The sequence below is a fragment of the Phalangium opilio genome, unplaced genomic scaffold (genome assembly GCF_054372755.1).
Source record: "Phalangium opilio isolate 3A_F unplaced genomic scaffold, DU_Popi_V2 ptg000209l_1, whole genome shotgun sequence".
Classification (NCBI taxonomy): Eukaryota; Metazoa; Arthropoda; class Arachnida; order Opiliones; family Phalangiidae; genus Phalangium; species Phalangium opilio.
The window spans coordinates 10,938,457-10,961,414 of record NW_028324217.1 but is presented as its reverse complement, the minus strand read 5'-3'; the positions used below and the strand labels follow the sequence as shown (position 1 = coordinate 10,961,414).

The window sequence follows — 22,958 nt, the reverse complement described above, 5'->3', positions numbered from 1 at the left end:
TTTTGATAAACAGGGGTCCTGCAAAATCTATACCCATTATTGAAAAGGGTGGTGCTTCTGAGATTCTGTCGGCGGGCAAGGGTGCTGTGGGCCTGTCAGCTTGTTTAGCGATGGTTCTTTTGCATTTTACGCATTCATTGATAACTTTCTTAGCTAACTGTCTACTAGCAGGTACCCAGTACCGCTCCCTATTTTGTGTAATTGTGTCGTTAATTCCGTTATGTAAAACTTGCTCGTGACTTCTTAACATAACTAATTTCGTAAATTTGTGACTGTTATCCATAATAATGGGGTGTTTTTCTTGAAAACTAAAATTGGAATTCCCTATTCTCCCCCCTACGCAGATCAAGCCTTCGTGCAGAATTGGGTTCAAGGACAAAATTTTCGAAGAGCGTTCAATTTTTCCCCCATTTTGTAGGGCTATCAACTCTTCCCCATACGCTTCTCGTTGCACGTGTTTAATCCAAGTTAATTCGGCGTGTGACATTTCATCCGCAGTGATAGGGCCTTTAGTTTTGTTTTTTCCCTTTGCTAAGAATCTAAACACATACGCTGTTATGCGAAAAATTTTGCTGATTGAATTGTGTCTGTTTAAATCAATTATGTATTGAATTCCTAATTTGGGTTTAATACTAACTCCAAGGGTAAGCCTGCGTTTCTCATGAGCTACCGAGTCTAAATTGGTTTCCGGTATGATTTTGGGCCAGAAACTTTCAGATTTCCCTAACCAATTTGGGCCCTTCCACCATAGGTTGCTTTCAATTAAATTTTTTGCTTTCATACCTCTGGTTGGGCAATCTGCGGGGTTCTCTACTCCGGGGCAGTGACCCCATTGAATTTTATTTGTTAATTTCTGAATTTCTTCCACGCGATTGGAAACAAAAGGTTTCCAACTCTTCGCTACACTAGTAATCCAACCTAATGCCACGGTCGAGTCTGTCCAGTAATAAATTTTGTTTAATTTGTCTTCAAATGTTTCTTTAATGTAATTGGTTAACCTTGAGCCAATCAAACATGCCATTAATTCTAGTCTGGGGATGGTTTGTTCCTTACTTCCCTGTCCTTTAATTGGCGCAATTCTAGTTTTTGCTGCGACTAAAGCTGTGCTAATTGAATTGTTAATTGTTTGATACCTAACGTAAACTACACTCTTAAAAATGTTGGGTTGTTTTTGACCCAAAATGGGTCATTTTTTAACTCAAAGATGGGTCAGTATTTAACCGACCCAATTTTTGGGTTGTTGCTCCTTGACCCAAGAAATAGTTGTCTAAATAACCCAATTTCGAGTAAGTATAATCTATAACCCAACTTTGGGCGAAACCGTAACCACATTGCTGGTTAAATAATAACACCATATTTGGTTAAAAAAAAGCCCTAATCTGGGTTAATTTTAACGGTGACCCAATGATGGGCTAAACACTAACGCCAATTCTGGTTAAATAATAACACATATTTTTGTTAAAAAATCAACCCAAATCGGGTTTAATTTTAACGGTGACCCAATTTTAGGCTAAACTGTAACCCTAAATCGGGTTAAATCGTTACTTAAATTTATTTTTCTTCCCCCCGGCCCCCTCACTGCATATAAGATTTCTTTCTCTTCGTGTTTCAAAGTATAATTCTCCCGTTTTTGCCACCTTTATTGCCTGTGCTACGCCCTGCCTTCTTGTTAACAAAAGTATAGTATGCCACATCGCCACGTATATCACATGTAGCCTGCGTGAAATTCTTCTAGTTAAAAATTCCAAACTTTTCCTTTCACCTTCTCTTTAATTAACGTCATTCTTGTTCAGTGCATCAGTTAAAAAACATTTTATTTTCTGAATATGACAAAAATCATTTTTAAACTGGATAAAAATTCTGTTTTTATCAATGTGATAAAAATATCTGTTTTTATCACTTAAAGTTTTATTTTTAGAGCTCATCACTATCACTTTCACTAAGGTGAAACCACTGCCTCAGAGAGCGTATGACATTGGTGATCTCTCCTGAATTTTTCCCATCAATTTGGAAGAATGAATCTTGTATAAGTTCCCATACGCGTTTGCATTTTGAGGGATAGCTAAGATCCAGAACGTAAAACATCTTGAAGCATGCATCAACCGCCCGAAGTAGGGACGTTCGAAGGAAAGCAGTTTTTTCTACAACCACGTAGCACATTGTGGGTTGTAGGGCGTCTCCAAATGTAACTATGTGCGGTTCAGCCATCTTACATTTATCCAAGTAATCAGTTATGGTTCCATCCTGAAATATCAAAGTTTGTATTAACGTGGTAGATGAAGTCACATGCTACTGATTTATGATCGAGAACGATTGATAACTCTCTAGATGACTGAGGCATAACAGAATACCAAAAGAACGATTGGGTAGAAATTATGAAGTTTTCATGCAGATGATGAATGTAATGAAGTAAATTCGGGGCCTGAAGATAACTTTTAGTTACGCGCGGCTAGTGTTTGGGTGCTAAACTTTGGTATAGTTAGAGAGAAATTTTTACCTGGACATTCATAATGAAGGAATTTTTTACATCTTCTTTTGAAGGTTTAACAGTGCGCTTGCCAATTTTGAAGGATGAACTTGGAATCAAGTAAGGTAAAGCCAGGAAAGCGGCATTCTCTAATTGATCTGTAAATGGGTTTAATTTAATTAACAACGTTGTTACCCAATTTATATGAAAGAGAGGGTAAGCCCGTTATGTAGAGGCGGAGCCTCTAGTAAGCTTCTCTCTTGCACTTCTTCTTTGCCAAAGGCAGGAACCAATCAGAACTAATTTATTAGGTCTGATTGGTTCCTGCCTTTGGCAAGGACAAAACGCAAGAGAGAAACTTTCTTGAGGCTCCGCCCCTACATAACGTTCTAACCCTCCCTTTAAATAAACCCTTCACCAGCAGTTGCTTCTTCTCTTCCTTGAGCATCCAAATGCAATGTGATAAGAACATTATCTTTTAGTTCCACGAGAGCATGTTCACGTATTTTAGCAGAATAGTCAGTCCAATTCATGACTAAATTTTCACATTGTTTAGGATAGAGTAGAGAAAAATCCTGTTCGAACTAAGGGGAACGCAATGGGTAGGAGAAGTTATCTACTATTGCAAACAATAAAAAATTATGAATATATTTACCATGCCCGGAATGTCCTTTAGTCTTGGATACATTCGAAAAATGTCTTCGACTGGTATTGCAGGGTTATTTTTAATCCATGTTTGTCTAATGGTAGCAGTTAACTTCATGTACTCTTTAACTTGCGCATATGGAACAGTGTTTTCTTTAAGCCAGTCTGTCATGGCTTCCATTTCGTCTTCATTGAAATTTTCTGACAAAAATACGTGTATGTTTAAAATAGGTTCTTAGAAAGCATTTTTCTCTATTTATCCTACCAGGGACCTCCACGGGTGGGTCGTCGCTAGTCCCTTGGGGTTCTGTGGTTTTTGAAGATACGCTTGGGCTTTCGGTTTCAGATGCTTGTTGCTTCTCTTCAAACGAAATACTTTTTTTTAAACGTTTCCTTACATTGCGAAGTCGTTCTTCTAAATATCCAGTGGCAGGACGCTTTTGTCCATGAGAAAACCACACGAGCTAATAAAGAGCAGTTATTTTTGGAAAATAAATAGGACATCAAAAATCTAAAATTACATGGCCTTGTTTATCTCTGTCATCGAGCTTCGGAAACTCTTTCACAATGCTTTTCGATAGTTGAATCTTCAACTGTGCTGAAGGGCTATCAATAATTTGTTACATAGGTGTGCAAGATCATATAAAAGCAGAAGTGAACCAAAAATATTAAACTTACTATTCACCACATTTCTCAATTAAGTATGAGACCATAATTCTGCATAATAGCCTTCTGGCTTTTAAAGTTACTGGACCTGAAGAAGACAATAGCGAGCAAAGCTCTTTCCCTTTTGGATGTTTGAGAACAACATTTTTCACATCCTTTAAAAAATATTGTTTCATGATTAAAATACATTTTAGATCAATTTAAATAATTTGTAGTACACGGATAAATATTTGTATGACGAATAAATAAGGAAAAAAATAGAAGCGACACTGAATTTTCTCCCCATCTCTACCGCATAAGGGTGACACTTTGCGATGTGGGCGGGCATTATATTAAGCTTACGACGCTTGACCCATCGGCATGTTAGGATCGTCCCACATCTGTTAAGTATATCATAGCGGCACCACTGGGATTTCATTTGTCGCTTCTAGGCTTTTTCTAGTAAATTAGGTATCACTTACAAAGTTATAATTCGAACATATAGTTTTTGGAGTTATATCCACCGTACTAGGGCTTCTGTTTTGCGAAGATTTTGGCGATATTGCTGATGAAATATCTCCATCCGTATTTTTCCTTGGTGATTTTCTTGATGGAGTGTTCAAATCGCAGCACTTTTTTGGTGATTTCTTTGACTGCGCGCCCATATCAAAGAGTTTTTTTGGAGATTTTTGTGGTTTTCTTGGTGACTTCATTGGAGTATTGTGATTTTTTCTTGGTGATTTTCTTGGCGGTGTTCCCCAGTCAAATGGACTAGGCCTTTTGGGTGTGCCCAAATTCTTAGACACATGTTCACTACTTAAATTATTTTCCAACAAAATGTTCACATCGTCAGTGGGTAATTGATAAGGATTCTTAAGTCCATCTGTTGTTTCCATGGATTCATTTTCCTCAATCATATCGGACGTTGTTCTTGGAAATAAGAAGGCTTTTTGGTTAGAAATAGGCATACTTTGGCACAATTAAAAAACCGTCTTCATTAGTGCAAGGAGTACAATGTAATGGACTATAATCATCTATCTCTTCAACTGATTTAAGGGATAGTTTAATTGGATTAGTTTCAGAAACATGATACGCATTGAAATGTCTTTTGTAGCACAAGGTTGCAAAATTTGAAATTACAAATGTGAAAGATTGCTGCCCATTTACAATGATATGTTCAATCCTTCCAAATACTGGTAAATCATTATCATCGGATACCGCTAACAGAACCACATATGTTGGTTTATAGACCACGCCGTTCTGTTTAACCCAGTTCGCACAGCCCACATCTTCATACAGTGTTACTCGTAATAGCTTGGCTACCTCTTCACCGTGATTCAAATTTGCTAAAAGGCTATTTAGGCAAGCACCAATTTCAGTTGCCCGTTCATCCAAAACTTTGCAATTTCTATTATTGTAAGCAAATCTGACTTGATGTCTGAATGCCAATGACTTGGTAATGTTTTTGAAATTGCATATCACGCGAGCATATTGCTTAAAAAAATTATGCTTTGCTTCGAAACGTATAACCCCTACCCTTGAAAGGGGGCCAATCATTTTAATGCAATCTACATAGTGAAGCATGAAATGGTGTTTTGGTTTTAAGGTGCGATCTGGAAACAAGCCCAGAAAATATTCGTGGTGATCGGATATTATTTGCGCAAGGTACGGAATATTGTGTTGATAAATAACTGGCGAAAAAATACTGGCAACGCATTCCACGAGCATAAGTAAAAGTTCATAAATTTCATGTTCTTTTGGGACCAGATCACCAATTAAGACCGGCAAGTATCGTAACAGACACCAAGACTGAGCCGCAGTTTGCCCTGTCGCGCCATCTGGGTTTCCCAACATATTTTTAGTGATAGCTGAGGGTTTATCCTTAATGTCAGGGCCGTATTTAAATAAGGATATTCTGGAATTCAAGTCCTCAAGCCTAAAGAGTTTTTCCCTAATTAGGCTGTCTAAAACTAATTTTATCTCTAGAGGCCCTACTCCTTCCAAGATATCATGCATTATATCAGGGACAAAATTTGAAACTACATGGAAATATTTTAGTTCATTTAACAAGCATCGTCTTTTAATACCAGTTTCGGAAGAGTTTTTTTGCATTACGTCGTCTTCATAATTGACTTTATTCCGTAGTAAGTTTCGGTCGAGAGTAACTTGCTGGCCCATTTCATTTCTGTGTATCTTGCAAAAGCGGCACATGTAATTAGCCGTAAAACCCTCGACTAAACCTAGCATAGAATTCAGGCCAAGATTATCACCACACACTTGAGCTAAATATGCGTAAACTGTGCCCTGATATGAAGGTGTATCAATGTAAACGCCATTTGTTTCGGTCTCATTAAATTCAGCAACAATAACAGATAAAATTGAATCCATTTTCTCATTTTTTAAATAAGCCGATTTGCAAAGTGCCAGTAAGTAGCAGTTGTTTAAACATGAGTTAAGTTTTGGTGGAAACCCTTTGATCGTGTAATAGAATGCAGTGACCTTGTGCAACCCCGTTTTTGAACCAAGTGGGTTTGTTACTTCAAATTCGTCAGAATACATCATTATTGGTATAAGAACCTTATTTTCATCGCACTGTACACCATTTTCTGCAGCCTGCATACCATCTTTAAAATCTCTTAATCCATCAGACTCTGAATTCATGTACTCCTTTACTCTGTCAAAAACCCCTGGACTTTCTAAAATAACTTTGAGCATGCTTTTAAGAGGTATGAGTTGAAACTCTTGAGTGATCCTTTCATTTTGTTCGCTATTTTCATTTGCCTCAATGCCTCCAATTTTTATATCCTTTGGTGGAATTAAATGGCCGCTTTCTCTAAGACATTTATTTTGCAAGTACTCCGTATCAAAATATTGAAACAAATTTGAAATTTCGTCGAATTTTGATAGTATATTTTCCATGTCCTCATTGGTACCTTGATTAAGATTTTTGTGAACGATATCCTTCAAATAGGTTACTATCTCGCCAATTAAAACTTTTGTACTACCAACAACTGTTTGCACAGTTGTTGTTGTTATTCCAGGCGACGATTTAAGTCGGCAAATAAATTGAACAGTTATATTTTTAAGAATATCATAGCTCAAAGGATTATCTTCATTATCAGAATTATTATTTTCGTTCTCATTGGCCACTTCGTTTTCAGGATGAAATTGTTCTTCCGCTATTATAGGCGTTGGGTTAGAAATGTGATTTGGGCCTAAGGAATCCTGATGATTTTTATCCAGGTGCTTTTTTAGGGTACAGAAGTATGAATAAGACTGATTGCAGTTCTCTTCAGCACAATAAATAGGCCCAGCCCCATCATTTAACCCATGAAGATTACGATAATGATGAATTAATTGTCTGGAAGTTTGACCGACTTCCTTATTACATTTAAAACAAGTATAACCCATGGTTGGTTTTCAAATATTTACAAATGTTTATATAGCTCTATTGAATAGATAGTCAATATATTGCCTTCCTTTTTGCACAACTAACTTACTCGGAGGCGGGTTTTATGACAACCAATTCTTTAGCAAACCTTTCTTTGAGTGTAGCATGAAATGAGAGAAACTTCGCTCTTGGACCAATGGGTGGAATAAGTTCCCTAACTAGATCAGGAGTAAGCAGCAGGAATCCGTCCTTGTCGATTTCATTATCTTTACAAAAAATTAGCAATTAATGTGAACAAATAAATATTGAGCAGAAAATTACAATATAATAATAATAATTATATATAATATATAATAATTCAATTCAATTAAATAATTAAAATTAAAAAAATTAAAACCATTTAAGAGTGTTAAAAATATCTATTTATATTGCAAGACACTTTGTGAAGTGCAGTTAATTTCCGTTAGAAAGCGGCAAAGACGTCAACAACTAGCCCCTCGATATTGGTTGAAATAGGAAAATTTTAATTTTCAAATCATTCGGAGATATTTCCTGGACCCTATTCTCTAAGCTCCATTTGGCGCCATATCAAGCCAAATCTTTTTGTTTGGAGTAACTTTGGACCCTATATCCTCTAATAATTGAAAATCAATTGTTCGGATCGGCCCCGTTTGAAGCGCACCTATTCTCTAACCACAATCCAAATCGTAATTCAGATAGTTTTAAATTTTTCTCTCAATCTAAATGTACTGTACGTTAAGGCAAGAGTCGTTTATGGGCCAATTGTATTAGACGCGCTTTCAAATTGAATGGATGGAAAATTTGAGACTTCACACGTTCTTTCCTTAAGGTAGAAAGACGTACTTCTTTTGTTATAAAAATTAATTAGAGTATGAGTTTTTACATTATGTATTTATAGACCTTAACTCTTCCATTTCTCGCGATTCCGACTCAAACCTAGTAGTTTGATTGTTTATACTGGGCTTATAGTGGTACAAGCCAGTATAATTAACTATAACGAAACCACAGACTTACTGATAAAGTTTTCGCGGTATGAAAGTAGGGACCATTCGGTCAGTCTTTCTTCAACAAAGTTATCCATAACTTAGGTAAATCTATTAATTATAATTACAATTTAAATTGGAATTAATCCGTAATCAAAAACTCTTAAAGGGGCTAACCGTAGGCTTGCGGGCATGGTAGCTTTGCATGAAGAAAAAGCAAGTCCGCCGTTTGTACGTGTCAGCCTAAAGGTCCCGCAAAGCTCTGGTTAGCCCCTTTAACAAGTAAAAGGCTTTACCTTATGACTATAGAATCCACTTTTGAAACATTTATCTCAAAGCAAACCGATTTTGTCGTGAGAAGGCAGTAAAATTTTCAATGGTACCTGTTTGATCTTCAAAAACAGGAAACAACAACGACCACACCCAAGCCGAGTCCCAAGTCGGAATATATGGGATGGATAAGTTTTCAACTGAATATTTTAAAATGCTTTAACATAAACCGTTTTTATAAAGAAAAACAATATTTTATTTTCAAAATATCGCTTACCTCACACACGTTAAAAATTTTCACTTTATAATAAATAAAAGCCTAAACGGTACAGCGCGAAATCGCGACTTTCGCGAGTGGAAGTTTGGCGGGAACAACGAAAAATCAGTTTTATCATGGAAAATGCTAGAAAGAGTTGCCGTGTACACCGCCGTTTTGGGTCTCTGACGTTGCACCCCCGCATTCCACCATTGGTTCTAAATAAGAGCCAATTGGAGGCGCAATCGGTAAATGTCGACTGCTTTAGTTTTTGACTGTCGTTTGAAGACTGAAATCATGCCTCGGTGTATAATTGAGGGTTGCGAAAATAACTCTCATAACGCTAATCTTAGCTTTTTTCAAGTCCCAAATTATATCCGATTTCCGTCATTAACAAGAAAATGGATCAGCAACGCCAAGATACCGGTTAAAAATGGTTTTGAGAACATTATGTCATCCAAAGAGCCAAGGCTCAACAAAGACAAGTCTAAGGAAGTTACCAAATACAGAGTATGTGAAGTACATTTCACTCAAGAATGTTTTGAAGTTGAGCCGCCTATAAAAGTTATGATTTGTGGAAAGACAAAGAAGAAGATGCTTAAACATGGATCAATACCAACACTATTTGGGAGCGATACCAATATATCAGCTTCAATTATTAGCAGCCGCACTGAAGAAACAGTAAACCCAGCTACTGATTTTACTGCTGAACCTGAAATAGCACGAAGCCAATTCAAAATTGTAAAGAGTTTTGACAGGAACACTCAAACCGAACCTGGGATCACGAGGACGTGCGATGTGGGTACAGAAACTTGTACAGAACTAGACATAGATCTTGAAATGGAAAAATTACAGCGGTCACACGTTTCTGGTATCATTCAAGAACATTCATACGCAACAGACACGGGTAATACTTTTAATCATTTAGGAACATTGACTTCTGTAACTCCAAAGAAAGCTTCACTCTCTCGTTCACTAATCCACTCAACCAGAAATAAAAAAGAACACATAGTTCGGGATAAGAAGTTCATTGTTTTTGAAAGCAACCTAAATCAAATTTTATCTCGATTAGTTTGCGATCACGAAGGTTGTACAAGCCGGCTTGATATTACAGATGCAAATAAATCTGAAATGGAAGGTAGTCTTGTCACTGTAAAAGCGTCATGCATAAATGGGCATCAATTTATTTGGAAATCACAGCCTCTTCTAGGAAGAATGGCAGCAGGAAATATATTGATAGCAGCAGCTGTGCTTCTTACAGGTGGAACATTTGATCGCTTTCACTCATTCTTTGAATTTGTGGGCCTGAAAGCAATCGGCAAAACTACCTTCTACTCATTGCAACAAAAACTATTGGTTCCTGAGATAAAGCGAACATGGAAAATTGAACAAGAGAAAATTTTGGATCATTTAAAAAGTAGTGCAACTGTAAATCTTGCGGGGGGTGGAAGATGTGACTCACCTGGTCACAGTGCAAAATATTGTACTTACACCTTAATGGATCAATTTTCGGACAAATGCCTGCATTTTGAATTAATTAAAAAAACTGAAGTTGATTTTAAATCCACTAATATGGAAGTGTTGGGTTTGAAAAAATGCTTGAAAAAAATGGACGAAGAAGGCATGACTGTAACACGCTTGACAACAGATCGTCACATACAATGTAGGGCTTTTATAAGGCAAGAATATTCAAACATAGATCATCAGTTTGATGTGTGGCATTTGAGTAAAGAATTTGGAAAGAAAATTCTTGCTCTGTCAAAAAAAGAAGAATGTGAAGAACTAAAACCCTGGATAAAGTCATTAAAAAACCATCTGTGGTATTGCTCTGAAAAATGTGACCAAGATCCAGATAAGCTGGAAGATATGTGGAAGTCTATTGGCTACCATGTTTTAAATGTGCACAACTTTCAAGATTTGCCAAATTATAAAAGGTGCGGACACCCAAGGCTAACACAAGATGCTAAAATAAGAAAACAATGGCTAAAAAATGGTTCTCCAGCTCATGATGGGCTTTTAAAGATCATCAACAACAAGTTACTAGTGAAGGATTTAAGGCAAACGAATGGTTTCTCTCACACATCATGTTTAGAAAATTATCACAGTTTAATGAATAAATACTGCCCAAAACAAGTAGACTTTAATTTTGAAGTCATGGAAGCTAGAATAATACTCACTATTTTAGATCACAATTCCAATATCAAACGGGGTTGTCGTTATAAAAAGAATGATCCTGAAGTTCAAAATAAAGAAGAATTTGAATATTACTGTTCAAAAGTTACCAATGAATGGCAAGAACGTCCAGTAAAAGAACCAAAGTCAAATGACTTCATAATCAGACTTCTTGAAAATATACTAATAAGTTATGAGGATGTCAACATAACCCTACCAGAAAAACAACAACGCAAAATCATTACTCCAATTCCAAAACCAGAAAAGGGCAAATTTCAGCGTGAAGCCAAAAAAAGAAGACCAAAATTTTGATATTTTGTTTAAACTAGTTTTTTAATCACAAAATTTATCTTATCACTAAAAAATAAAATTTACTATTCCTATTAATCATATCACTAAATTTTTGGCCATTAACTTATCACAAGAAAATTTGATTGATCTTATCACAAAAATTTGCATTTATCTTATTGCATAAATATATTTAAAAAATTTACATTTTAGATATTACATGAAGTCGACTTGTATTTATTTCATCTTAAAAAGGATTTATTTAATTTTAAAATTTATTTATTAATTTTAAAGTATTTGCTTGAAAAGTATTGTTATCATATTAGAAGTTTCATTTTATTACAAAAATGTAACATTTTAACAATATAGACTAGTTAATAAGGGTGGCCTTAATTAAGCATTCCATGCGGCTACTACTTCAGGTACAGGTTTATGGCTAAAATATAAAGGCCCGGTTTTATGAAAGTGATTTGTGAGAAAAGAAAAGAAAACCAAAACAATCGCGCGAGGACTTTTTGGCGTGTTTTTATGTTAGCAATAGAGTTATTTTTTTTCTATACACTGCAACGTCATAACCCTCTATCTCTTACCTTAGTGATATCCCCCTGCTGGGGGCAAATATTATTCTCTAACACAAACTTGCCCCCGAAGCAGGGGATGAATGGTTCACTTCCCCTCCAAAATTACTCTATAATTTTGAAACAATAATAAGAAAGAGCCAGCGACAAAATGTTTTAAGCCAATAAAGCTTAATAAAAAGTGTCACGCGCCTTTTTAAAATTAGTTATACACAGTAAGCCAACTTTGAATGTTAAATACTCTCCAAATAATGGCTGTAAAATTATTAAATGGGGCTCAAAATATAAATTTGAACTTACTTGACTTCTAATTTGAAATTCAGCCACGAAAAAATTCACTAAATGTATTAAAAATGCTACAACACCAAGTCGGCTTTCAAAATTTTCTCCCCATAGAAAAAGCGTTATGAGTTTCCCCGGTTGATAGCGCACTGAACGGCGAAAGTGGGAAATAAGGGCACTTTTGCTAATTTTTCTTTAACATGGGGTTTGGGAAAAACTGCCAGGCCTTCTACCGCCGAAACAAGGTAATCTAAGTAGGCCAGAAGTCAGGTGATTCCTTTGGGTATTCTTTTCTTATACTAAGATTGAACGCACATAGGAAGTACTCTTCGATTTTTCTTACCCAAAACATTGTAATCTATAAGTTCTAGAAGGAATAAAGCTCAAGATGTGGGCTATAATCCTCAAATCGTGTGATGCAAACAAGGGTATTGATTGGAACTTCTTCCCCGAGGAAGGTTTATACTTTTCAAATTTGCTTGGAACTTATAACTCCATTTTAAACATCCTTATTTATACATTTAACTTCTGATTCTGAAAGACTGAATTAAAGCTCTTTATTTGAGCGTTATTTATCAAATTATTCGAAGTTTAAGACGAAAATTAAAGTGAATAAAGATGGATAAAGTTAAAAGGGCCCGTGTGACAAATCTCGCTCATCCTGACCAAGGCCTAACCATTCTGGCACAGTGAAAACTGGAACAATTTTAATTTGCCATGTCTACGGTTAATACCAATTTTTGAGCCTGATTATAGGCGGAATTTTCTTCAATTAATCTCAATTCTTCATCGGTATACTCTTCATATAGGGAATATCGCTTTGTCTAATTAATTTTTCAGCTACCCTAACTATAAGCAGTCGACATTTTAACCGATTGCGCCTCCAATTGGCTCTTATTTAGAACCAATGGTGGAACGTAGGGGTGCGACGTCACTAATTTGTAAAATTACAAATGACCCAATTTGGGTTAGTAAAATAACCATATTTTCAGGGTTAAAAACAACACCATCCCAAACTACCAAATATAACTTATTCAACTAGCACTGGGCTATTTTTTAACCCAAATGAAGTTGAAATTCAAATAACCCAATTCATTCAACCCATGATTTTTAAGAGTGTACGGCTGAGAATGCCTTTAAGCTTGCGTCACAGAAACAGTGTAATTCTAGGTTCTTGATTTCCCCATTTGCTTCCCCGAAATAATTTCTAGCTAAATTGAGTGTGGCTAAAGTTGGGAGTTCTGAACACCATGTTTGAAATTCTTCTCTAATATCAGCGGGGGTTTCGGAATTCCAACCTATCTTGTCCTTTTGTAACCACAAACTCTGGAAGAGCATTTTTCCTCTTAAAACAAAGGGAGCAAGTAGGCCCATGGGGTCGAACACCTGCGATATTATACTTAACATGTGTCGCTTTGTATTCTTGGCCTCCTCGCTAGTTGAGATTATAGTGCTAAGATCTATGCTAACGGTATCTGCAGTAGGGTCCCACTTAGTTCCTAGAATTTTGGTTTCTTTTTGGGAAATCCCCTTTCCGAATAGATTTTCCTCTTCACATTCGTTCCACAATTGAATCAATTCTTGAGAATTTGAGCCCCATTTTCTAAATTTCATACCAGCTAAAATAACCGTTTTTGCCGCTCCTATAGAAATTTCGTAGGCTTCCCTAACCCCATCTGCACCTGTTACAAAGTCGTCAACATAAACATCTTTGTCAAGCTTGTCCTTCACTCTATTGTCAATTTCCCTACATTGTTGGAGATGGTATTTTAGTGTGGCCGCTAACTGAAAAGGACTACTTTTTATCCCAAAGGTGACTCTGGTCATTCTCATTGTTCTAAATTTTGAATTACTAATTGTCCCATCCTTCTCTACGACCCATAAAAATCTAGTCGAATCTCTCTCTGATTTATCTAATTGAATCTGATGAAAGGCCTTTTCTATGTCGGCCACCACTGCTATCTTATTTCTTCTAAATCTCAACAAAAGTAACAAAAGGTCTGGATACAAATTTGGACCTTGCGCAAGACAATCGTTTAGTGAGGGTGCATTATGCGCGTGGGAACTAGCATCAAAAACAACTCTTAATTTGGTTGTCTGTACATTCTCTCTAATTACGCCTTGGTGGGGAATATAATAAGTTCCTGGCAAATCGATATCTAATTGTTCTTTAGGAACCTCCTCAATTATTCCACTAGCTAATTGCTCACTGATTACACCTTTATAATCCTCATAAAATTTCGCGTTTGAATCAAATTTCTTCACTAAACCTTGCATTCTCTTATGGGCTACGGCTTTGTTATCTGGCAATGTTTCCTTACTTACAATCCAAGGTAGCTTAACACTATATCTACCCTCGTTAAATTTAATTTCCTCTATAAAATTGCTCATAACTGCGTCATCTGAATTGTCTAACTGCTCCTTTTCTTGAATCCCAATGTTTTCTAGATTCCAAAACGCTTCTAACGTCTGGTTAACTTGTTTTTGGCCTAATTTTACTAACATTGTTTTAATTGGTTTTTGATTAATTGAGCTAATTCTGGCAGGTTTAAATAGAGTTTTACTCGACCCTTGGATTGTCCAGCCTAGCTTGGTTTTCTGAGCCATAAGTAAGGGTGAAAGTCTCTCAAATTGCTCTGTGGCTATATCCCAATAACTATCCGCCCCAATTAACAAATCGCATTCTGAATTTTGGGCGCATTCTAAGTCTTCGGCTAATTGTAATCCCTTAATTGTCATTTGACTTTCAATTTCCTGCAAAGTATTTGGACTGGTAACCGACTCGTGACATATGAATGGTAATTCTATGGCAACTATCTCTGAAAATTCCATGGGGTTGTTACGGTTTTCTAATCTCAATTTTACTAATTTTGCCCTCTTTACTTGGGGTTTTTCATTTCCACAGCTGTATATCTCTAAATTTTGTTCTCCTACAATTGGAAGTCTCAAACTTCTAGATAACCCTTCTCTTATGAATGTGGCTTCACTCCCCCCATCCATAAAGCATCTAACCTTTTCTATTCTTTGGGGCTGGGCGGGGTTTTTCATAATTCCTACAGCTGTTTGTAATAGAACGGTCTTTTCTCCTGAATTTATTTTTGCTGCCGCTGAATTGATCTGAATTGTCTTAGCCTCAGTGTTGTCTGAACTATTAAATTTCTTGTGCGAGTTGTTGTTCTCGCAAATTGCGTAATTGTGTTTTTTGGAACACCCCTTACACCTATTGTACCTAGAATAACAATCTCTAGCCGAGTGTCCGACGCGGAAACAATTGAAGCATCGGTTAGCCTCCTCTAAAATTTGTATCTTACCCGCTAGGGTATGAATTTCGCAATCTAGGGACCTATGATCTTCGCTTTTGCAAAAAATGCAGAACCCTTTATTTTGATTTGTTTTGTTGACCTTGGTTCCAAAGGCCCTTGCCGTGGCCGTGTGCCTATGCCTATCCCTATCTCTATCTCTACTATTAGAATTTGAATTAAAATTGTTGCGAGGTTTAAATTGTTCCTCAAATTTAGAATTGATTTTATGATTTTTTCCACCGAGAATTGCTGCCATTTCCCTGCTCTCAATTTGATCCCTCACGAAATCCATTAATTCATTAGCATCCCAATTGAAATTGTTTCTCGAAGGTTTTCGACTAACACAGTAATCGGTTCTAATGTCATCTGGTAAACATTCTAATATACTAGGACAAACAAAGGATGCTTTCTCTTTTACGTCTACCCCCAAGATCTCGAGACTACGAAAACTGATCTCACATGAATCTAACAAATTTCGTAAAGCTTTTAAATTTTTTGAATCATGCACGGGCTGAATTTCTTTGAGCTTATTCATATGGTAATGTACATCTAAACCACCGAGCGAGAATCTATTAGTTAATAATCTTACGGCTTCATCATAAGAGGCGTCTGTCTCGGATAGGCCTTTTACAGTTTGTAACGCGTCGCCTTTTAAGTATCCAATTAAATAAATATATTTTTCTACCTTAGTTAAGCGGGGATTAAAGTCCACTGTGGTACGAAATCTTGCCCAAAAATTGTTCCACTCCTCGTGGTTTCCGGTAAATAGTGGTATGGTTAGTTCTGGTAGGCGAACTTCCGGTCGTCCTTGGGCTATGTTTAATCCAGCGTTGGATGGTGATGCGATGTTCTGGACGAGGCTGCCGATGGTTGATCCTGATGCTGCCGGTGTAATTTTTCTAATTTTCCGGGCTAAAGCTGACTTTAGGGTTCCAATTTTCTCCTTGTAGTTAATTGCGTCAGTGGTTTCCTTCTCCATCTCATCGGGGTCGACGATTAGGGCTTCGATCTTGGCGTCGATTTGGGTCAAGTCGTCTTCTTTTTGTATGATAGCGTCTAGGGCGTCTTCCAATTGTTCCACTGTTGTTTCCGGCGCGATCATCATAGCGTCAATTTGATTAATTTTAATTGTTGCCGCGGTTCGGATACTTTTCCGCGAAGCTTTCGCGAGTTTAAGTAAGTTCCGGTTTGATTGTCCATTGTTTGAAGCAGTCTCCTCGCTTCCCGCCATTTTACGCGCTTAATTTTAATTGAGTTTAATTGAAGTAATTGTTGTGAACTTATCAATTTATCTAAAAGTCCAAGTTCCCGGGTTTCCGTGACACCATGAAAACTATCGGTATCCGGTACGCGAGTACCAGAAGTTAATAACACGATGTGTAGTAATTTCACCGCGTAATAATTGACCGTAGTGTAATTTTAATTGTGGGAGAGCTAGGCGCGTTACGTTGATATCAGCATTCCGGACTGAAACAGAATACTGAGTCGAATTGAAACGTACGTCCTTAATTGAATTTAAAATTGCTTGAATTGAAGCGCGATAATTTGGTTTTTACTAGTCGATAATTGTTAAATAATTGGTGCGCTCTTTTAGTTTAAACTTAATAAAAAAAAAACTAACTTTATTTCACAAAGTAACTGAATTTAACTGACTTGGTAAAGACTTAGGCAATAATTGAGTCTTACCTCGTCCGAAATTGTAAATTGAGGACCGCATAAAAAATTGTATCAACTGAACGGGAATTGTAAAAATTGTAAATTGTGTTTTTTGAATTGAAAGGAGAACCTTTTATAAGTTTTTGAGAGAGGGGCACGCTCGATTTTTGAAAGCTTTGACCAATAATGTGCGAGCTTTTTGGGGTATTGCGAGCTATGACCTTTCTTGGGGTTTTTCTTGGGTATTTTCGAGCCTGCCTCTCCCTGTTGTTGACAAAATTCTAGAAGCGAGCTTCTTTACAATAGCACGTTTCTCTTCACAGTTCAAAATTTTCCATTCCTTACAGTGGAAAGGTCGATGCTTTGGTTTGGTAAAAAAATACTTTTGTAGGATCTGGTTTTGAGTTCTTGGGGTTTTTCTTAATTTTAGACTTCATTTTTTACTAACATATTCTTTTTTAAGGCCGATTTTTAAAACTAAATTGAGTATTTTAATTTTAATTTTTACCAGAAATTTAAACGTAATTTTAATTTTAAATTGTGAATGTTAGACGTAATTTGAATTTTAGGCTTAATTTTAATTTTTAGATTTTAGAATTTTAGAGACGCTTTTCTGTATTATTCAACACTCCCCCTAATACCATAGGTATTATTAGGATAGACAAAGCGTTAATTGTTAATTTAATTAATTTAATTCTAAATTGTATAAATGTTGGACTGATCTACGGATCATATTGCCGTTTGGGGTTTTAATCACGCACATTCTGTTTTTTCCGTCGCGACTGTAAATCACTTCATTAACAAGTCCAATCTTCCACATATGTCTTGGTAATTTATCTTCTTGAAGGAGTACCACGTCGCCAATTTTGAATTGAATGTCATTTTTACCGAATTTCACGTGATGAGCGGACCGTAATTCTAATACATAATTTTGTCGCCATCTTTTCCATGTTTGGTTTAAAAGTTCTTCGCGGTATCTTAGCCGTTTAGTTAATTGAACGCGACATTTTGGTACATTTTCATTTTTTAATTTTAGTGGTGGTAAACAATTTAATCTTTGCCCAATAAGAAAATCAGCCGGTGATAGAGGTTTAGGTTCATTAATGTTGTTGTAAACGTAAGAAATTGGTCTACTATTAATCAAAGCTTCGACTTCTAAAAGAGTCGTTTCTAATTCAGTGTAGCTTACAGTTGCGTGTCCCAAGGTCTTTCTTAAGGCTGTTTTGGTGGAGCGTACAAGCCGCTCCCACCAACCGCCATACCACGCGGCGCGCTCAACAATGAATTTCCAAACTATCCCCTGATTCCCAAAATATTCCCTCAATTGATTTTCTTTTAAATTTTGAAAAATTTTGTTTATCTCGCTATTAGCCCTTTTGAACGTCAACGCGTTGTCCGTGTAAATTGTGGTAGGCAATCCCCTCCTCGAAACAATTCTCCTTAGAGCCATGATGAATTCGTCAGTACTGAGCGATGGAACCAATTCTAGATGGATTGCCCTAGTGACCGCGCAAGTTGCTAAACAAATATAAACTTTTTCGTTTCCCTTCCCATTTTTGATAAACAGGGGTCCTGCAAAATCTATACCCATTATTGAAAAGGGTGGTGCTTCTGAGATTCTGTCGGCGGGCAAGGGTGCTGTGGGCCTGTCAGCTTGTTTAGCGATGGTTCTTTTGCATTTTACGCATTCATTGATAACTTTCTTAGCTAACTGTCTACTAGCAGGTACCCAGTACCGCTCCCTATTTTGTGTAATTGTGTCGTTAATTCCGTTATGTAAAACTTGCTCGTGACTTCTTAACATAACTAATTTCGTAAATTTGTGACTGTTATCCATAATAATGGGGTGTTTTTCTTGAAAACTAAAATTGGAATTCCCTATTCTCCCCCCTACGCAGATCAAGCCTTCGTGCAGAATTGGGTTCAAGGACAAAATTTTCGAAGAGCGTTCAATTTTTCCCCCATTTTGTAGGGCTATCAACTCTTCCCCATACGCTTCTCGTTGCACGTGTTTAATCCAAGTTAATTCGGCGTGTGACATTTCATCCGCAGTGATAGGGCCTTTAGTTTTGTTTTTTCCCTTTGCTAAGAATCTAAACACATACGCTGTTATGCGAAAAATTTTGCTGATTGAATTGTGTCTGTTTAAATCAATTATGTATTGAATTCCTAATTTGGGTTTAATACTAACTCCAAGGGTAAGCCTGCGTTTCTCATGAGCTACCGAGTCTAAATTGGTTTCCGGTATGATTTTGGGCCAGAAACTTTCAGATTTCCCTAACCAATTTGGGCCCTTCCACCATAGGTTGCTTTCAATTAAATTTTTTGCTTTCATACCTCTGGTTGGGCAATCTGCGGGGTTCTCTACTCCGGGGCAGTGACCCCATTGAATTTTATTTGTTAATTTCTGAATTTCTTCCACGCGATTGGAAACAAAAGGTTTCCAACTCTTCGCTACACTAGTAATCCAACCTAATGCCACGGTCGAGTCTGTCCAGTAATAAATTTTGTTTAATTTGTCTTCAAATGTTTCTTTAATGTAATTGGTTAACCTTGAGCCAATCAAACATGCCATTAATTCTAGTCTGGGGATGGTTTGTTCCTTACTTCCCTGTCCTTTAATTGGCGCAATTCTAGTTTTTGCTGCGACTAAAGCTGTGCTAATTGAATTGTTAATTGTTTGATACCTAACGTAAACTACGGCTGAGAATGCCTTTAAGCTTGCGTCACAGAAACAGTGTAATTCTAGGTTCTTGATTTCCCCATTTGCTTCCCCGAAATAATTTCTAGCTAAATTGAGTGTGGCTAAAGTTGGGAGTTCTGAACACCATGTTTGAAATTCTTCTCTAATATCAGCGGGGGTTTCGGAATCCCAACCTATCTTGTCCTTTTGTAACCACAAACTCTGGAAGAGCATTTTTCCTCTTAAAACAAAGGGAGCAAGTAGGCCCATGGGGTCGAACACCTGCGATATTATACTTAACATGTGTCGCTTTGTATTCTTGGCCTCCTCGCTAGTTGAGATTATAGTGCTAAGATCTATGCTAACGGTATCTGCAGTAGGGTCCCACTTAGTTCCTAGAATTTTGGTTTCTTTTTGGGAAATCCCCTTTCCGAATAGATTTTCCTCTTCACATTCGTTCCACAATTGAATCAATTCTTGAGAATTTGAGCCCCATTTTCTAAATTTCATACCAGCTAAAATAACCGTTTTTGCCGCTCCTATAGAAATTTCGTAGGCTTCCCTAACCCCATCTGCACCTGTTACAAAGTCGTCAACATAAACATCTTTGTCAAGCTTGTCCTTCACTCTATTGTCAATTTCCCTACATTGTTGGAGATGGTATTTTAGTGTGGCCGCTAACTGAAAAGGACTACTTTTTATCCCAAAGGTGACTCTGGTCATTCTCATTGTTCTAAATTTTGAATTACTAATTGTCCCATCCTTCTCTACGACCCATAAAAATCTAGTCGAATCTCTCTCTGATTTATCTAATTGAATCTGATGAAAGGCCTTTTCTATGTCGGCCACCACTGCTATCTTATTTCTTCTAAATCTCAACAAAAGTAACAAAAGGTCTGGATACAAATTTGGACCTTGCGCAAGACAATCGTTTAGTGAGGGTGCATTATGCGCGTGGGAACTAGCATCAAAAACAACTCTTAATTTGGTTGTCTGTACATTCTCTCTAATTACGCCTTGGTGGGGAATATAATAAGTTCCTGGCAAATCGATATCTAATTGTTCTTTAGGAACCTCCTCAATTATTCCACTAGCTAATTGCTCACTGATTACACCTTTATAATCCTCATAAAATTTCGCGTTTGAATCAAATTTCTTCACTAAACCTTGCATTCTCTTATGGGCTACGGCTTTGTTATCTGGCAATGTTTCCTTACTTACAATCCAAGGTAGCTTAACACTATATCTACCCTCGTTAAATTTAATTTCCTCTATAAAATTGCTCATAACTGCGTCATCTGAATTGTCTAACTGCTCCTTTTCTTGAATCCCAATGTTTTCTAGATTCCAAAACGCTTCTAACGTCTGGTTAACTTGTTTTTGGCCTAATTTTACTAACATTGTTTTAATTGGTTTTTGATTAATTGAGCTAATTCTGGCAGGTTTAAATAGAGTTTTACTCGACCCTTGGATTGTCCAGCCTAGCTTGGTTTTCTGAGCCATAAGTAAGGGTGAAAGTCTCTCAAATTGCTCTGTGGCTTTATCCCAATAACTATCCGCCCCAATTAACAAATCGCATTCTGAATTTTGGGCGCATTCTAAGTCTTCGGCTAATTGTAATCCCTTAATTGTCATTTGACTTTCAATTTCCTGCAAAGTATTTGGACTGGTAACCGACTCGTGACATATGAATGGTAATTCTATGGCAACTATCTCTGAAAATTCCATGGGGTTGTTACGGTTTTCTAATCTCAATTTTACTAATTTTGCCCTCTTTTCTTGGGGTTTTTCATTTCCACAGCTGTATATCTCTAAATTTTGTTCTCCTACAATTGGAAGTCTCAAACTTCTAGATAACCCTTCTCTTATGAATGTGGCTTCACTCCCCCCATCCATAAAGCATCTAACCTTTTCTATTCTTTGGGGCTGGGCGGGGTTTTTCATAATTCCTACAGCTGTTTGTAATAGAACGGTCTTTTCTCCTGAATTTATTTTTGCTGCCGCTGAATTGATCTGAATTGTCTTAGCCTCAGTGTTGTCTGAACTATTAAATTTCTTGTGCGAGTTGTTGTTCTCGCAAATTGCGTAATTGTGTTTTTTGGAACACCCCTTACACCTATTGTACCTAGAATAACAATCTCTAGCCGAGTGTCCGACGCGGAAACAATTGAAGCATCGGTTAGCCTCCTCTAAAATTTGTATCTTACCCGCTAGGGTATGAATTTCGCAATCTAGGGACCTATGATCTTCGCTTTTGCAAAAAATGCAGAACCCTTTATTTTGATTTGTTTTGTTGACCTTGGTTCCAAAGGCCCTTGCCGTGGCCGTGTGCCTATGCCTATCCCTATCTCTATCTCTACTATTAGAATTTGAATTAAAATTGTTGCGAGGTTTAAATTGTTCCTCAAATTTAGAATTGATTTTATGATTTTTTCCACCGAGAATTGCTGCCATTTCCCTGCTCTCAATTTGATCCCTCACGAAATCCATTAATTCATTAGCATCCCAATTGAAATTGTTTCTCGAAGGTTTTCGACTAACACAGTAATCGGTTCTAATGTCATCTGGTAAACATTCTAATATACTAGGACAAACAAAGGATGCTTTCTCTTTTACGTCTACCCCCAAGATCTCGAGACTACGAAAACTGATCTCACATGAATCTAACAAATTTCGTAAAGCTTTTAAATTTTTTGAATCATGCACGGGCTGAATTTCTTTGAGCTTATTCATATGGTAATGTACATCTAAACCACCGAGCGAGAATCTATTAGTTAATAATCTTACGGCTTCATCATAAGAGGCGTCTGTCTCGGATAGGCCTTTTACAGTTTGTAACGCGTCGCCTTTTAAGTATCCAATTAAATAAATATATTTTTCTACCTTAGTTAAGCGGGGATTAAAGTCCACTGTGGTACGAAATCTTGCCCAAAAATTGTTCCACTCCTCGTGGTTTCCGGTAAATAGTGGTATGGTTAGTTCTGGTAGGCGAACTTCCGGTCGTCCTTGGGCTATGTTTAATCCAGCGTTGGATGGTGATGCGATGTTCTGGACGAGGCTGCCGATGGTTGATCCTGATGCTGCCGGTGTAATTTTTCTAATTTTCCGGGCTAAAGCTGACTTTAGGGTTCCAATTTTCTCCTTGTAGTTAATTGCGTCAGTGGTTTCCTTCTCCATCTCATCGGGGTCGACGATTAGGGCTTCGATCTTGGCGTCGATTTGGGTCAAGTCGTCTTCTTTTTGTATGATAGCGTCTAGGGCGTCTTCCAATTGTTCCACTGTTGTTTCCGGCGCGATCATCATAGCGTCAATTTGATTA

At 37.1% G+C, this 22,958-nt stretch overlaps 2 protein-coding genes across 3 annotated transcripts in view; both read right to left on the bottom strand.

Annotated features, from left to right (window-relative positions):
* LOC149619125 (uncharacterized) overlaps positions 1-22,958 on the bottom strand; it is an 80,910-nt gene that overhangs the window by 29,245 nt on the left and 28,707 nt on the right. The window lies entirely within an intron of this gene.
* LOC149619126 (uncharacterized) lies at positions 1,798-8,787 on the bottom strand. The gene is made up of 12 exons (XM_089854273.1): positions 8,700-8,787; positions 8,449-8,622; positions 8,184-8,263; positions 7,297-7,414; positions 4,240-4,687; positions 3,791-3,933; positions 3,634-3,718; positions 3,378-3,576; positions 3,123-3,313; positions 2,886-3,051; positions 2,498-2,625; positions 1,798-2,244 (listed from the first exon to the last, which is right to left on the bottom strand). Exons 3-12 carry the CDS (start codon positions 8,248-8,250, stop codon positions 1,915-1,917), a joined length of 1,875 nt encoding a protein of 624 aa, XP_089710399.1. The 5' UTR covers positions 8,251-8,263; positions 8,449-8,622; positions 8,700-8,787; the 3' UTR covers positions 1,798-1,914.